At 29.4% G+C, this 17,168-nt stretch overlaps 1 protein-coding gene and 1 long non-coding RNA gene across 3 annotated transcripts; both read left to right on the forward strand.

Annotated features, from left to right (window-relative positions):
• Positions 1–929: 929 nt before the first annotated feature.
• On the forward strand, positions 930–6,153 carry LOC147911094 (uncharacterized). The gene is made up of 2 exons (XR_015546076.1): positions 930–1,604; positions 1,689–6,153. It is a non-coding gene; the product is annotated as an uncharacterized LOC147911094 (long non-coding RNA).
• Positions 6,154–8,131: 1,978 nt separating this feature from the next.
• Positions 8,132–14,531, forward strand: LOC105144223 (major facilitator superfamily domain-containing protein 6). 2 transcript variants are annotated; one of them, XM_087409587.1, is made up of 10 exons: positions 8,132–9,554; positions 9,708–9,871; positions 11,905–12,206; positions 12,507–12,849; positions 12,996–13,186; positions 13,271–13,407; positions 13,473–13,588; positions 13,716–13,961; positions 14,125–14,277; positions 14,369–14,531. In XM_087409587.1, exons 2-10 carry the CDS (start codon positions 9,814–9,816, stop codon positions 14,437–14,439), a joined length of 1,617 nt encoding a protein of 538 aa, XP_087265713.1. In that variant the 5' UTR covers positions 8,132–9,554; positions 9,708–9,813; the 3' UTR covers positions 14,440–14,531. The 2 variants fall into 2 exon arrangements, with proteins under 2 accessions (XP_087265713.1, XP_087265706.1); XM_087409580.1 differs by having other exon boundaries at positions 8,132–9,871.
• Positions 14,532–17,168: the final 2,637 nt, after the last annotated feature.

Genomic DNA, 17,168 nt, shown 5'->3' on the forward strand with positions numbered 1-17,168 from the left:
AATCGAATTTCTCCCGCATTGAGTCTGAGTTTCTAAATCTTGCCCGGTAGCTCTTGATATAAATAACTTCAGTGAGATACGTGCTGTGTCCGGAAAAATTTAGGAAAAAAGGAATTTGGACCACTATGTTTGTCTCTCAAGAAAAAATCGGAAAAATGAGTCTCGAGTCCCGTAGAACCGCGATTTTTATAGTAATCTGCCCTAATTAACAGCGCATTGATAGGTTCGTTAATTAGATGGTGGGACCTATTTTTCGCTTTCTAATTGGTCAAGGGTGGAAAAGGACATTGACCAGGATCTGAAGTGTGTGAAAGTGTCATTCTTAATTTTATGATTTTAAAATTTATGAGAAAAGGGCACACTTGCAGTGCGTCGAGGAAGCGCACGTGCAGCGTCCGACACAGGACCAAAATACCACCCTCTGAACGCGTGTCACGTCTTAGATTTTATGATCATGGACTCGTAAGAATCGTCCGCGACTGTTAAAAAATATCTTATCCTGTCTTACGCTTCCAATGACATATTTATTATTATTTTAGCCGCGATGTCCTTTTGGTCCCGCCGCTCGCGCACCGATTTTTAGTTTATTTCGGAGTGACATTTACGAGGAGATACTGGATTCTTCTTTAGTTTTTAACGTGGGAAAAGAAAATTTTTTTCCAGCCACTACCGTGTCTCTGGATATGACTGAATATATGACTAAATTAATCATATTTATAATATGTTTAATCTTTTCTCTCTGTGTAATTCATATTGATTGTGTTCTCATATGTACGGTCTGACATAAGATTCTTATTGTTTATGATTTTTATTGCGTTATTGAAGATAGCCTCAATTTGTCGCAATATCTAATTTCTTATATTTGGTTCTATGCAATAATTTTTATCGCTTTATATATATTAAATATAACTGCGCACCATCGTCTGTACTACTATTAGCTCTGTTTTTATTTTTTTAATTTTTATCTCAAAAAACCTTACTTATTTTTTATAAATGTTAAACTAGTTATTTATCGACTCCTTATCGCTATCCACAATTAACAGAGTATTAATAAATCGTAATTGCATATGTAACGCGCACATTGACAAGTTATGGTTTATAAAACGGAGCTCCAGCATCTATTTTCTATTAATTTTTTCATTATCTTTGCTCTACGAGATAATGCAGAAGAATAAGCATTTTATTCGCTAGTAGATGATGACTTGGCTTACGATTACGTAAGTAACCTGTTGTATATTTATTAACTTACATTTTTTACTTTATTTACGTTATAAAACTGTGACACACTTTATTTAAAAATTAAATATACATTGTTATAAAATGTACATCTACTACTACATGTACTACTACTATACATGTACTACGAATTTATTAGACTCACAAATGCATTATTTAAAAATAATTATTTAATAAATAAAGAAAAACATTGTAATTGCTAATTATGATGTATTATATTAACAAATATTAACATATATACAAATATTAACATAATGGTTCATAATTATTCAGAATCTGTAATGTGTATGTGAGTTTTTAAAAACTCATTCGAAGTTTTTGCACAGTGCTGTATATCAATAGTCACAGCGAATGATCGCGTACTAAATGTATATACATTTACTTATATCTAGTTAGTATTTTTGTATATTCCATTATAAAATGTAAATATATTTTGTGTAAAATTGTTGCAGATAATTTTAAACAATATTATTTTTACCTATTTAATTGCTACAAAGTAATATAGGATTCAGCACATTTAAAATTTAATACATTTCTGCAAGAAAAATTGCAAAGTAATAAGATATAAAATTTGTCGAACATCTATTTGTCTTTACAAATCATGAAAATAAATTATACACATTTGCTTATAAAGATGCACTATTTCTTCTTTCTGGGAAGTAAGTAATCATCTTATTTAATATATTTATCACACACACACACACACACACACACACACACACACACAGAGTGTTCTATTTTATTTTAAACAGTCAATTTTCTCTAAATCGATACAAAAAATGGTTTAGATAAAAGTGAAATAATTTCGAAAGGGACGTTTTTGGTTATAGTAAAACCATTAGTTTGTGAATCACTCTTTAAAAATTCATATTTTTTTTATCCAGATATAAAACAATATCAAACAATTAATAAAATATTTAATAATCATAATTAATTATAAAGATTACATTATGGATGATTTTATTCTATTTTATTACCGTTTTACATGTTTTAATTTGAATTAAATAAAGATGCAATAGAGATAAAAGGGCTCGAGGGAATAAGTGCTCAAGATGTGCAAATTGTTCAAGAATATCTCTCAATATTCAAATTAAATTTATTGAAGAAACTGTAGAACAAACATAATTGTTAAAACGATAATAAATTCGTATGTTTTAGTTAGTTTTCTAACCTTCTTCAGCGAAAAATATACGCAATAAAATTACATAATTAATATTGTTCGTTGTCTATGCATACAAAATTGAAAAATGTAAATCTATTCTTTGCAGTTTCCAGGGAAATCAAACTAAGATCTCTGTCGAGAATACATTCTCCCATGCCAATTATAAGACTGTTTCTTTTCTTACCGATAAATAATTTCAAAGTTACATACAATTTTTTATCATACGAAAGATGTACAAAAACGAAAAATTAATTAAATTATTAATTACGCAAATTATATTAATTGTAAAAGTAGGAATCGCATAAATTGAGTTATTTGCATGAGAGTATTTATTGCTTCTTTATGACTGGTATAATTTCGTTTAAAGAATAATCGAGAGTTATAGATATTCAAGCAAGACAAAAATGTTACATTAAAAATAATTGTTGTCCGTAATTATGGCAAAATAGTAATGAATTTTTAATAAGTTTTTCCATCTCGCTTTGATTTTAAGAGAATGAAATATTTATTCCATGATATATGATTGTCATTTCGATTTTTTTATGACTAATAGAATAATTAATCATGCGAGCTGATAATCATATAGTGAGTAAATATTCATAAAGTACAACGTTTTGTATTATATTTAGCATTCTTCTCAATTATTTTAAAAAGAAATGTAAAGAAGAGAGGCATGCAATATGGCTACCCACCTGTACGAGCCTCGAAGGGAATGATTGTGTAGTAATTGCGAGTTAAACCGATTCTACATTAATTGCAAGCTGATCGCAAGTTTGTTGCGACAGCCAATATGAAGCGTTGATTTCAAAATGCAAGTTTCAAATTAGCTGTCGCAACAAACTTGCGATCGGCTTGCAACTAATATAGAACCAGCTTTAGAGTTCCTCTAGTAAGAGTTAAAACATAAGATCGGAAGCACGCCATTAACGGGTGTCGGTTACCGGCCGGAAACAACACAATTCCACCATGATTGATAGTTGATAGTCGCGCGTTCGCGCCTTCTACTTGTATAACAGTAAACAGTTGCTCACATCAATTTACGGATTCACTACCCCGAAAGTATCTGCAAATGGTGGCATTTAAAGGAACTCGAAGTTTGATCAATCAGGAATCGGTGCCCCTTATAACTTGTTTCTTATAGAGAATGTAGAAAGACTCTGCTGCATGTAAACATGACGCACCGTCCGCGTCAAAGCAAACCTCAAAGTCGCCGATCATTTAACTGTCGAAATATTAACGTATATTTATAAAATGTGTAAAATAATCTATTCTTACTGTACATTTTTAATATTCTTTGATGAATAGACTTTATTGCACTATTTTTGCTTTATTTCTTAGATTTGTTACGCATCTTTCTAAATCTGAATCAGTGGATCACTGATATCAGTGCCAAGTATGCTACTGGTAATCAGTGAATCAAATAGGAGATCCCTAATCTAGCTAATTTTTATTATGTGATTTAACTAACCTTATTTTAATACTTAAATTGAATACGATATTGGAACATTAAAATTAACGTGCAAACATCAATATTTTAGTTGTATAATGCTCATTTTTCCTTTTTTGTTGAATTTCACTGATTATTAGTGCTAAGTATGCCATTGAATAATTAGTGACTATCCACTGATTTAGATTTAAGCACATTCAGATTGAGGCACATACACAGCTCGTGAATATAAATATTTCAATTGTGTTGCAATAAATGATTGTTAGTTTGTAATAACTTTAGATTACAAAATCCGCGCAGTGTGTACACAATATTTTCAACAAAAGAAAGATTGACGCGTTGTGGCTTTTTTGTTACTTTTAAATATTATTAATCTTTATTTCATTGTAAATCATTAGAGAGAGCAATAAAAAATTGAAATATATTGTAATATTGGGATCTCAGAAAAACTTCACGTGAGCAATTTTATAAAAAAGAATTGCACCAGTAAAAATCACTTTTTATTTCTTGCCTTTTGTCAGCGCATTAATTACGAAATACTTGAAATTATAAGATAATTGTCAAATGTATATTTTTCAATGTATTACGATGTTATTATATTATTATATTAAATGATACGTGCCACTCTTCTCAAAATTGAACTGCTAAATTTTGAGAAAATCGAATATATGAAAAAAATATATATGAAAAATTATTTGATTAATTCCGTGACGAAATACTAATTAGATTTTACTTTGTTTCACGTAATATAAAGTCAAATTATGAATATATATACAAATTTTAATGTAAAAAATAAAATAATTTAAAGTATACATTTTTAATAAAAAAGATAAAAGAGTTATTTATAATTTATTATTTCAGATAATTCCTTCTGATCTATTTCTTAATTATATTTTTAAATAAATTTTCCGAATTTATTTTATATCTTTTATTTTAAATAAGTTATATTACTCAATGATCGATTTTAAAAACAATTTTATTTTATCAAATAAAGCAGTTACTTATGAATTTATTATTTTAAAAAACTTCTGACTTATTTCTTATTTGATGTAAGTTTTTGGAATTTAAACTACGTTTCAACTGCCTGAAGAATTAAATATTTCGAATAATATGTAATCTCTTGCTATGTGTTTATAGCGTACAGCATGCTACTATCATTATCTATTAAATTAGACGTAATACTTACGCAACAGAATCATAGATATATAAAATACAGGAATTACATATCATTGCAATGTTTTAATACAATCAGTAAGTTGGTGCTTGGAATTCAACAAATTTCTCAAATTGCATTGTGAATTTGAATATAATTTACCTATTACTTTTCCTGGATATTAAGAATGCGGAATAAGAAATAACAGACATAAGTAACAGAATTAAACAATTCAAAAGTAACAAAAAGCCACAATGCATCAATCTTTTTTAAAGATATTGCGTTAATAATTTCATAAGTAAATATATAATTTACATAATTTTTTTTACGTAATTTTATATAATTTTACATAATTATGCATAATTATATATAAATTACATATGAAACATTTTTTCCCGGGCACTTTCTAAAAAAGATTTTAAAATATTTTTTATAAAATTTCAAAATAACTTTAAAATAATTAATATCAACATAATTATCGCTCAATTGTATAAAAACACTTGTAAAAGTGTCAAGGATTAAAAACGCAACAGCAAGGTCTATGCTAATATTTTAATTTACACAAATATCACATACATAATGTATCTCTTGATAGTAAATATAACATTCAAATGTGTTTTTGATAAAAATAACAATGAGTCGATAATTAAAATTTATTTATCACTATGTATCTTTACATGGTAATCAAATTTTAATTGCCGACTCATTGTTATTTTTATCGAAAACACAACATTTGAATGTTATATTTACTGTCAAGAGATACATAATGGTAATTAAATTTCAATCAATGATGTGAGAGAAGATTACATAGGTGTTAAGATATTATATTAAGATATTATATTCAAATGTAATTTAAAATTAAGTAAGTTACTATGTATTGTATGTCTCAGAAACGTTCTTTTTTTTTAATATTATATATTATGTATTAATATTCAAAATGACCTGAATGTATTGATCGAAACGTATGTGATATTTGTGTATAAACTAAAACATTAGCATAGATCAACTTGCTGTTGCGCTCTAATCCTTAACACTTTTATAAGTATTTTTAAAATAATTCTTTTCTTCTAATTATCATTTTTAAGTCATTGTAAAATAAAGCGACTCAAGAACAAATAGAAAAAAAATTACTGATTTTACATAAGCAAAAAATAATATTTACCATAAAGTTGCTGTCCACCGTCAGTATCCGATGCCTCTTTCAGACCTCCTCCTCTTCACAGAATTGGATGGATATATCCTCTCGCACAAGACACTCACAAATAATACACCATAATCGAACTAATTATAATCTATTATAATTAAAATTTCATCGAATGGATTTTGTGAAAAGTCTATTAGTCCAATAACTTCAACGGCACTCCCGAAACGTGCGACGCGACGAACCGACTGCGGTTCGTTCACTTTTATTCAAATCGGCGACAAAGTTAGCTTTCCCATCGTTGGATTTTTACACAAAGAGAACGATTTTACTCAAATATCTAAAAATTTATCTAGATATATTGTTCAGACAGATTCAAAAATTTTTAGATTTTTGAGAAAAACTGTTCCCATTTTATATATATCTTCCGGATACTGAGTCCTCTCACCACCTCAAAGTCGTACTTGTGAGAGGGAAGATATCATCTAAAAAATGTAATATACTATTATCTATAATTCGGAAAAAATTTAGAGCGGATAAAGGATTGAATTTCTTATTTGTAAGATATGATTAGAATCAATGGAATGAGTTAGATTAATAAAAAGAGAAATATTTCTTTTATTATATATAAATAGTTATAATTTACATTCAATTTTTTATCATATCACGAAAGATGCGGAAACGAAAAATTAATTAATTATGCAAATTATATGAATTGTGTGAAAATAGAAATCGCATGAATTGCGTTATCTGCATGAGAGTATTTATTAACGTTGCTTCTTTATGACTCGTGTGATACTATTTGAAGTATAATCGAGTTATATCCAAGCGAGAGAAAAATTTTAAACAAAAGTAATTATCGTTCATAATTATCGCGAAGTAATAAAAATTCTAGTTTACATCGCATTTTAATTCTAAATGAACCGTACGGAATATCTGCTCCGCGATACAGGATTACCATCTCGATCCTTTTATAAATAATTAAAATTGTATATAAACGTGCAAATTATAGTAATCATATACTAAGTATTCATAAAGTATAACATTTCGTATTATATTTGGCATTTTTCGCGATAAGATTTCAAAAAGTAATGGGAAGAAGAGTGGCACGCGACGGCTACTTGCCTGAGCCTCGCTAAGGGAATGACTGCGTGGTAACTATAATATTATATAATATGCGTAAACATGGCACGCTGTCTGTCCGCTCATCCGACCATGTCAAATACAAACCCCAAGGTTGCGCACTGATCATTTAACTGTCGAAATATTAACGCATATTACAAAATGTGTAAAATAATCTATTTGTTACATTTGTTACATTTTTTTACCCTTATTATATAATACAATTTGGTACTTTATCCATACAAACGAGAGTCATTAAAATCCGTTTGCTTTTTCACCTATTCCAGAATGGATAAAAAATCCATTATACCAGAATGGATAAAAAAATCTCTAAAAATTCACCATACTTTCAACTTTCTAGAATAAATATTGAAACTTCATTTTGGAAAATAATAAAATATAGTTTAATTTATAATTATTGAAAGACTCATAAATTGAGAAAAAATGATATTTGATTTAAAAAATTATATAACTTTTCATAACGAATGAATATAAAAAAAATGACTCCAGGTTTTGTAGTTTAGATATAAAGTTTTGAAAAAAAAAAAAATATTAGAACTTTGAATTCTACAAAAAGTCAAATTATTTGAGCACATGAATATGAGTAATTTTCAATAAGAAACATATAGATAAGATCGAGTTAAAATATGCATTTTTTAATTTTATTATAAAGTAATGTATTTTTTAATAAAAAAAAATATATAAAAAAATATATAAAATGTAACTACATATTTAAATAAATATGTAAAGAAAGGCGTGACTCGCCTCTTCAGCTCTATGTATTTTGTCTAAAAAATTAATAATTCTTTTAGAAAAAAATTTTTTTAATGAAAACAAACATTCAGATATTAGTTTAGAGTGAAAAGAGAATACTTATAATGATTTTGACACAATTTTTATTTTTTACAAAAAGTATCCTTTGTATATTTACGGCGGTCACTAGTGTCTCACATCAACTTGAACTGCACGTCAATCACAAGCAGATTGACGACGGGGTCGCCCCGTCGTTCACAGATTTCCCCCATAAACTTTTTTTATAAGTAATAAGTAAGATAACAAGCATCAAATTCATTGAGCTTGCGAGGAACTTGCACGAACAGGAATCAGTGACCTTCACTTTTAGGGTAAGGGTTATTTTTAAATCTAGATGAATATCTAGATTTTATTGCACAATTTTTTCTCTATTTCGTTGCGCACATACACAGTTCATGAATATTTTAGATATTTCAAATTGTGTTACAATTTACAATAAGCAATTATTAGTTTGTATTAACCCGAGAAAAATATGATATACAGGATGTCTGAAATTTAAATGTTCGGGAGCGTGTAACGAGGGGATTGATGAACTAAGAAAAAAAGTCCTGTAGAAATATGTTCGTTTTTGCTTCGTTTTGGAGAAAATCGTGAAAAAAAACAAAATGTAGTTTTCATACTGTACTTTCTCATTATTTATTCACGTTGTATTTATTTACTTGCTTAATATAAATACTGTTCAAAACGTTGGCCTCTTGCAGTAATGCAAGCATTACATCCAGTACGGACAGCTCCTGTTGCAGCTGAACACTGTTCTAGCGATATTTGGTGCAGTTTCGATTCAATTTCTCAATTGTTCTCTTGAGTTGATTGACGACGAATAAATTTCCTGTTTTATCTCAAGAAACTTTATTTATTCTCGATAAATGTTAAATTAATTATTTATCGACTCCTAATCTTTATCCACAATTACATAACAGAGCATTGATAAATCGTAATTACATATGTAGTTCGCCCATTGACAATGGGTTTATACGACAGAGCTCCAGCATTTATTTTCTATTATCTATTTTTTATTATCTTCTTTCATTATCTTTGCTCAACGAGATAATGCAAATGAGTAAGCATTTTATTCGCTAGTAAGAGATGACTTAAGCTTACGATAATAGGCTTATAATTATGTAGGTATATATAATATGTTGTATATTTATTAACTTATTTTTTTACTTAATTTACATTATATAAAACTGTGACAAACTTTATTTAAAAATTAAATATATTATACATTGTTATTATAAAATGTATATCTACTACGAATTTATTAGACTCACAAATGCATTGTTTATGCAAATAAAAAACATTATGATTACTATAATTAATCTACAACATATTATGTTAACATATATTAACATATATTAACAAATATTAACATAATAGTTCATAATTATTTGGAATTTGTAATGTGTATGTGAGTTTTTTCATTCGGAGTTTTTGTACAGTGCTATATATAATATTAACAGTGAATGATCGCATACCAAATGTATATATATTTATTTATATCTAATTAGTATTTTTGTATATGCCATTATAAAGTGTGAATATATTTTGTTTTATATAACCGAATAAATGCAGTATACTATTGCATAACGTTTTTTGTAAACAATTTTGTGTTTTACATATTTAATTATTACAGAATAATATAGGATTCAGCCCATTTAAAATTTAATACGTTTCTGCAAGAAAGATTGCAAAGTAATAAGATATAAAATTTGTCGAACATCTATTTGTCTTTACAAATCATGAAAATAAATTATACACATTTGCTTATAAAGATGCACTATTTCTTCTTTCTGGGAAGTAAGTAACCATCTTTTTTAAAATATTTTCACACGCGCGCGCGTAGTTGTTGCCCTGAAAAGGGCAGATTAAATGTAATTTATACATTTTTAATAAGTGCTCGAAGTGCAAGTCTCTCATTTGTATTCAAGCATGGGCTCTGTGAATGAGACTTTGTTGAGTAAGTTGTAGCATTTCTGGTGTAATACTTCCTATCACACAATGAATTGTTCTTCTAATTCTTCCAACGTTTCTATAAAATTTTTGTAAATAAACTCTTTTACATAATCTTACAAAAAGTAATCCAGAGAGTTCAGATCAGGATCTTGCTGGCCATGCGACAGATCCACCTCTACCAATCCAAGAATTTGGAAAATCTGTGTCCAGATAATGTCTAATACGCCTACTATAGTGAGGTGGTGCTCCATCGTGTTGAAACCAAATATTTTGGCGAATATTCAATGGAAAATCTTCCAAAAGATCTGGTAAATGTCCCGTAAAAAATCAGCATAATCGTCATCTCTCTTATTCTGTTTGGAAATACACATGGTCCAATTATTTCATCTTCTGTAATTCCGGCCCAAATATTTAATTTCTATCGAACTTGGAAGCTCCTTTCTCTGATTACGAAAGGATTTTCTTCTGCCCAGTATTGCATATTATGTGTATTAAACAATCCCTCTCGTGTAAACAAAGACTCGTCGGAAAATAAAATTCGAGTACAGAATATATTGGATCATTTAAAAAGTATCCGCGGTTTTTTCATTCAAAAATTAAACAAAAAACCGTGGATACTTTTTAAATGACCTAATATTATCCCTGTTGTTGTGAAATCGACAAAATTCTAAACAATGTTCAACGTCGCCTTCTCGAAGATGTTGGACCGATAAAAAATGGTATGAATGCTTCATTTTTTAAAACGCTGTAGACTTTGAGGGTCATACATTCATTTGATTTGATATCGATCGAGTACTTTTTCTCGGTTCTTCTTCGATTCTTCGAATAATTTCTTCTTCTATACAAATCATTCGTATATTTCGTCCATTATCTGGATGTTTATGCTGTCTGTTCGCGTAATCGAGTATCTACTCTTCTAATAATCTTCGCATCTGGATGACGTCTATGCGGGTAAACTTCAGCATACCGTCTAGCAGCAACGGTAGCTTGATTGTTGTACACTCCATTTTAATGGTTATCACTCTGGCTGCGTCTAAATATTACGCTATATTCAGCCTTAAACTGTATCGTGAATATTGCGATATATTGTACATTTTTGGCCAATGACACAATTTGAGTGAACAAGTGATAAGAATAAAATGTTTTAAAATATAAATAGTAAGATAAATGAATAAAATGTGTGTTAATTTAACATATTATAATAAATTCATGTAATAAGTAAGAATTATTTAGAGTCAAACGTTAAAATTAAAAAAAAAACATCCTAGCAATGCCAAAATGGAGATATTCATCTTTAAAGTTTTAGCTTTTATCACGTAAACTTCTATATCAAGCCTCGCCGAAGTTTTAATATTTTGCGGCAAAAATCTTCTACACATTTTTTAAAAATAAATATGTAATGTAGAAATATTATAAGAATCTTATTTTTAAAAAAACGAAGCGGCCTAGCGGTGCCGTTCTAAATTACAGTAATTATTTAAATTTGTAATTTGATGAAATTATCCTTCTCGCACGCCGAGCGGCGATACAAGGACATGCTGTTGTCACATTTCAACTTTCTTCAGTGTACACTCAGATAGGATATTTATTCGTGAGTGTGTACATTTGTCTCAAGTTTCCCTCTTCAGAGAGCACGCGCGGACGGTTATATTCGTAGATTGTGTATTCGCGATTAATTTTCTAGTGCGATTGTAACTGGAGAAATACCTTAAACATCTAACTTTGGTTCACAGCCATTTAATTTTTTTTAATGTGTTTTTAATGTGTTTAAACAAATACATACGCATTACAATAAAAAGTTATTAAAAATAAATTTTTATCAGTTAAAAATTACACTATTAAATTAATAAATTTAATTATTATTCATTTTATTTTAGGTGCGGCCCCTGTTTTCCCATTTCTATCAATTTTCGGAAAGCAACTTGGTATTTCACCGTTAATTATTGGTAGCGTCAACGCGATTTTGCCTGTATTAATTCTAATAGCAAAACCAATATTTGGTTTCATCATGGATTATTTTCAAACTTGGAGAAAAGTGATCTTTCTAATATTGCTTGCCATAGCAAATATCTGTTACATTACAATATTTTTTTTACCACTATTGCCGGGTCCAATTTTATCCGAACATCACTTTCAAAATGTTTCTTGTAAAACTTTACCGCATTGCAATATGAAATACGTAAGTTTTTATCTATATTCTGCAATTTTTTGATAAAAATTTGATGACACTATTTGATAAAGAATTATTTGAATTTTATCTTAAGTATTTATTTTCATATTATTTTATGTAATCCAAAAATTTCTAAGTGTGATAAGATTTATAAAATTATATATAAAATTTAAAATATATTGTAAATATGTGTAACTTTCAAATTTTCTTAAATGTTCTGAAATACGAAATCAATTACATCATCTTTATAATTATTAGTGTTTTATAATAAAAAAAATGTGTTTATTCGTAATTTATTCTTCATTAAAGCATGCATCAGCAATTGCATCGTGTAATGGTATGAAAGACATTATGTGTCATTGGGTATGTGAGAATACAAATTTTTCCACGCAATTGTCTTTTCATGCAGACCAAAACAAAGCAATTATTTCACCAGATACTACGTGCTTATTAAATATAAATGAGATATCATTGTGTCAAGGAAATTTAACGAACAATTATAATTGTAACGTTATCTGTGACAATTTCAAAGATGATCAATGTCTGTACAGATCTGCAACTTTTTGGAGTTTCATTGTTTTAATGTGTATTGGCGAAATTGGTTTTTATGTTTTCATCAGTATAAGCGATGCATTTTGCTTTGTCATATTAGGTACGTGACTTTTATAAATATTTTTAGAACTAATTTTTAAAAATAATTCTCAAAATTTAACCATACAAATCAAACTTTCGCAATATTTCTTTATGTAATAATATTATATAGAATAATACTATTTTTAACAATATTTGCCTTCTCAGGACAAGATAAACGGTTGAAATACGGTAAGCAGCGATTATGGGGTGCAATGGGTTATGGTATTGTTGTATGTTTATCTGGATATATGGTAGACTTTTTTTCGCACGACAAAGTCTATAAAAATTATATACCGTCAATACTTCTTATAATCATATTTACTTGCATCGATTTTATTTGTTGTATAAAACTGGAGGTAATTTTATGTATTTAAAATAAAAAAATCAATCAATAGTTTTATTCTTATGTCTTCATGTCTCATCATAGATTTTTATTACAGCTGCCATTTCAATCACAGTCGACAGCCATATTGAAGAATGTGTTTACACTTTTGAAATCAAAAGTTATCGTTATATTTTTGTGTTTTTCTGGATTTTTCGGTGTCCTTAATAGTATTATGCGTAATTTTTTATTGTGGTAAACTTTTATATTATTTGATCGGCGATAATAGATTTTCGCTTGTATATGTAGCTTAATTTTAGGCATGTAGAAGATCTCTCTGTTGCGACTGGTTATACGGACAGAATTAAATTGATAGAAGGTTTGATTATAGCGGCACAGGCTTTCAGTGGTGAAGTAATATTCTTCTTTTTATCTGGTAACATACATTAATTATTTTTACATTACAATTTCATAAATACACGATGTTTACTGCAAAACTAAAAAATTATTTTCAATTGTTTTTCCTTTAATAAATATAATATTGAAATCATTTTATTTTTTAGGCAAAATATTAAAGAAGTTTGGCTACGGTTATACCTTTACATTTTGTTTCATATGTTACGCAATTCGGTTGGGCTTAATATCTTTAGCGCCAACGCTATGGTGGATTCTTTTTATAGAATTTTTCATGCAAGGACCATCATATGCACTCAGTTTTACAGCAGTAATATCGTACGGAAACGTAATAACACCTACTGGTGCTTCAGGTACTGTTCAAGGACTGGTTCAAGGTGTGAATGAAGGTTTAGGTAAGATTCCTTACAGTACTTAATTATATATTCATCAGGTATTATTTTTCTAGAGAAATTAAATATATAAATAATGTATAAAAATAATATATGTATATATACATATGATTTGCCACTAATTATTATTAATATTATTATTATTGGTATTATAAAATGTTACCAGGACTCTCGGTTGGCAGTTTGATAGGTGGTATCTTGTTTAAAAAATTTGGAGGTATAATGACTCTAAGAATATTTTCAATATTTGCAGCATTTTCTGCGTTAACATATTTTGTTCTTCACATTTTTTACTTTAAGCAGTTTAATCATAAAACAGGTAAAGAATTAAATAATTTAGTATTTTAATATACATATAACAAACTTCACTAACGCATATGTAAGAGGATAAAAGATTTTCTTTATTGTAGATACACGAAATAATATTAACTGGAGGAAACTTGACGATGCACAGAAACACTGTAATATAGCAGATACTTGATACAAATCTTTTTAAGTCTTCTTGTAAATTACAACTGTTGTTATTTCTATTACACTAAAAAATAATTTTACAAAAGAATAAGAGAGATGTATATATATATATATATATATATATATATATATATATATATATATCATATATGATTATACATGTTATGAATATTTATGTATGTTTATATATATTTATATATATTACCCCAATATGTTGGGAACAATATTACTATAATATACTAAAATTTCAATCAATTTAATGGTCGAGGGCCAAAATCCTATAATTTTATGCGGGATCTTTTCTTTAAGTAAGAAAAAGTTATAGAACACGCGATGAAAGCATGCCGTTGCTCGCGAGCACGGTCACAAATTTAAATTGTACACGCAGCCCGAATAACCTAGGAGATACAAAAGTCTATGTAAATTTGTATTACGCGCTCTAAGGCGCAAGGATTCGCGGCCTGCGAGGACTTATATGGGGTGTGTGTTCCGATATACTTCTTCTTCTTCTTCTCGTGAGAATGGCCCCGATTCTAACACAGAATCGAAAATTTCGCTTATAATAAATGTCGGCGAATAACAAAAAACAATATGCAGAACACGAAAGTCTAAAAGAATAGCGTAAACTCAATTGCGCGTTTGAAGCTGGTCACACTTTTCAAAAATAATGACACAATAACACATCCGATCAAGTCGATAGACAGGTTACTTCTATATATCGATATACACTGCCAGTACTGGCGTACTGAAAAATTGTTCCGCTATTACCACGCAGTGCGCAGCTTCTAGTTCCCTCAATGACATCATAAATGATAGCCATATTGCCACTACCGCGGCTTTCGAAGAATTCGAAGTGAGGCAGTTACAGTGCAATATAGCGTTGCTTAAAGAAGCACAACGCGTCGAAATATTCGATCCAAGAAATAAAAAAAAATATATACATTATAGTATTTAGAACGCGTATAGTATTTACAATGATGTTAGCGCGCTAACATATTATACTTAATATCATGTATATTATAGAATTTCGGAGATAAAAGTGCGTTTTTATCGATAAAAGCGCGTTCTGAATACGGGCCTATATTTAACTGAAGAAGATGCAGTTATATTCATTTTACCGAAAATGACTCTTAAATCCCACATCTGAATATTTATTATGTCCATTTTTAATTAATTTTTAACACAAGATCAAACTGTTTGAATTGATGATAATTATCATCTTCTTCAGAAGAACTATCGCTGCTGTTTTCATTCAAAATTTATTGATAATTTAGTACGTTTATTTATATCTGTTTACACTGCCAGTCTACTGCAAAGTCATTTCGAAATACGACGTTACAGTAGCACTGGCAATACCACAGTAATTTTTGACGGCTGTGGCAATGCACTGTTGTAACGTTATGATGATTGCAGTAAAAAGGGAACACACCCACGATACGCGTAGTTAACAAGGGCCAATCGGCGCATGACCCCGATCAGAGGGGAGCCGAACAGCCTGCGTGAATCTGCGGGGAACTCCCGATCGGCATTTATTCTGTGGCTGAGCTTAAAACCATTGTAAGAGGACGTACGTTTCCCCCCTGTCGAAAGAATTACAGGAGTAAGTTCTAACGTCCAGGCTGTGGCTATAAGGACTACAGAAAACGAGAATTGGGTGAGACGAACGCCAATTGTACCACCAATTGTAAAGCTGTTGATCAGGTTCGTAGCGTTGGATGGATCGCGCGTAAAAACTCGCGTGATTGCAAGCGGCCGGTTTAATAGAGCTGTCGTTAGAATCCGTAACATTACAAGCCACGTGCCATTTGCCCGATAGCCTTGTCGTTGAAAAAAAAATACTATTATAACTGTATCATGTGATCGTTCAGATTCGCATTGAAGTTATCCTTTTGGATAACGTATCTTGCTAGGAATACAGGCTTTTGCTGTCATCGACAGATTTTGTTAGCATTTGATTGTCGTACAATAATCACCTTAGAAGGTGATTCTAATAGTAAAGATTTAATGAGATTGAGTACGGCTGTTGATCCAGTGTTAGCATCGAAGTATCGTTGTCATCTGCGGATGTAGATCCTATCGAATTCAGTCTACGCCTACAGAGCGAAGCACCAGACGTCAATAGAAAGGCATATGAAATACAGTTATTTATTATAAATTTATCTGTGATTCTTACAACATATCTCTCTCGTCCCTCGATACTTTTCTCACTTTTAACGACCCACCCCTGTTGTCATCGAAAATTGAAATTATGAGCAATTAATTTAAAATAGGCGAAAATTAACAAAAGAGAGGCTCTCTCGTGCCTGGCGCCCAACTTGTTTAGCGGAAAACTCTGATATTTGTGAAAATTCTATCTGGTCTGTCGAGATCTTACGCTTATCTTTTTTTTGTACGGAAATTTTTTTAAGTAAGAAAAAGTTATAGAGCATGCGACAAAGTTGTGCTGTAAATTAACTTCAATTTAACTCTGTAAGAAGTACTTTTATGGAGTCCTTTGTTAATTATCGAAATGGAATTCTTTTTAAGTTCATTTCCAATAAATTACGCTAATTAATAAAGAAGTCAAGAAAATAAATTCTTTTCGAGTTCAAATGGATCAATTGTGCTATCTGAGTTGTGTTACGAACAATTTTATCCCACAATATGTAAAGACATTATATAAAGTAACGGCAAAAAATTAATCTGTTAAATCGCATTTTTCTTATGTTGTAAATTTAATGTTTCCAACATTTGCAATAT

The sequence above is a fragment of the Acromyrmex echinatior genome, chromosome 1, assembly GCF_024713525.1.
Source record: "Acromyrmex echinatior isolate Ae372 chromosome 1, ASM2471352v2, whole genome shotgun sequence".
Classification (NCBI taxonomy): domain Eukaryota; kingdom Metazoa; phylum Arthropoda; class Insecta; order Hymenoptera; family Formicidae; genus Acromyrmex; species Acromyrmex echinatior.

What these genes read in the sequence shown, in the direction of transcription:
- LOC105144223 (XM_087409580.1), top strand. Translation starts at nt 9,814, where the DNA reads ATGAAAATAAATTATACACATTTGCTTATAAAGATGCACTATTTCTTC. An exon ending in CTATTTCTTCTTTCTGGGAA is followed by an intron (nt 9,872 to 11,904) that starts GTAAGTAACCAT and finishes ATTTTATTTTAG; the next exon opens with GTGCGGCCCCTGTTTTCCCA. An exon ending in CGCATTGCAATATGAAATAC is followed by an intron (nt 12,207 to 12,506) that starts GTAAGTTTTTAT and finishes TCTTCATTAAAG; the next exon opens with CATGCATCAGCAATTGCATC.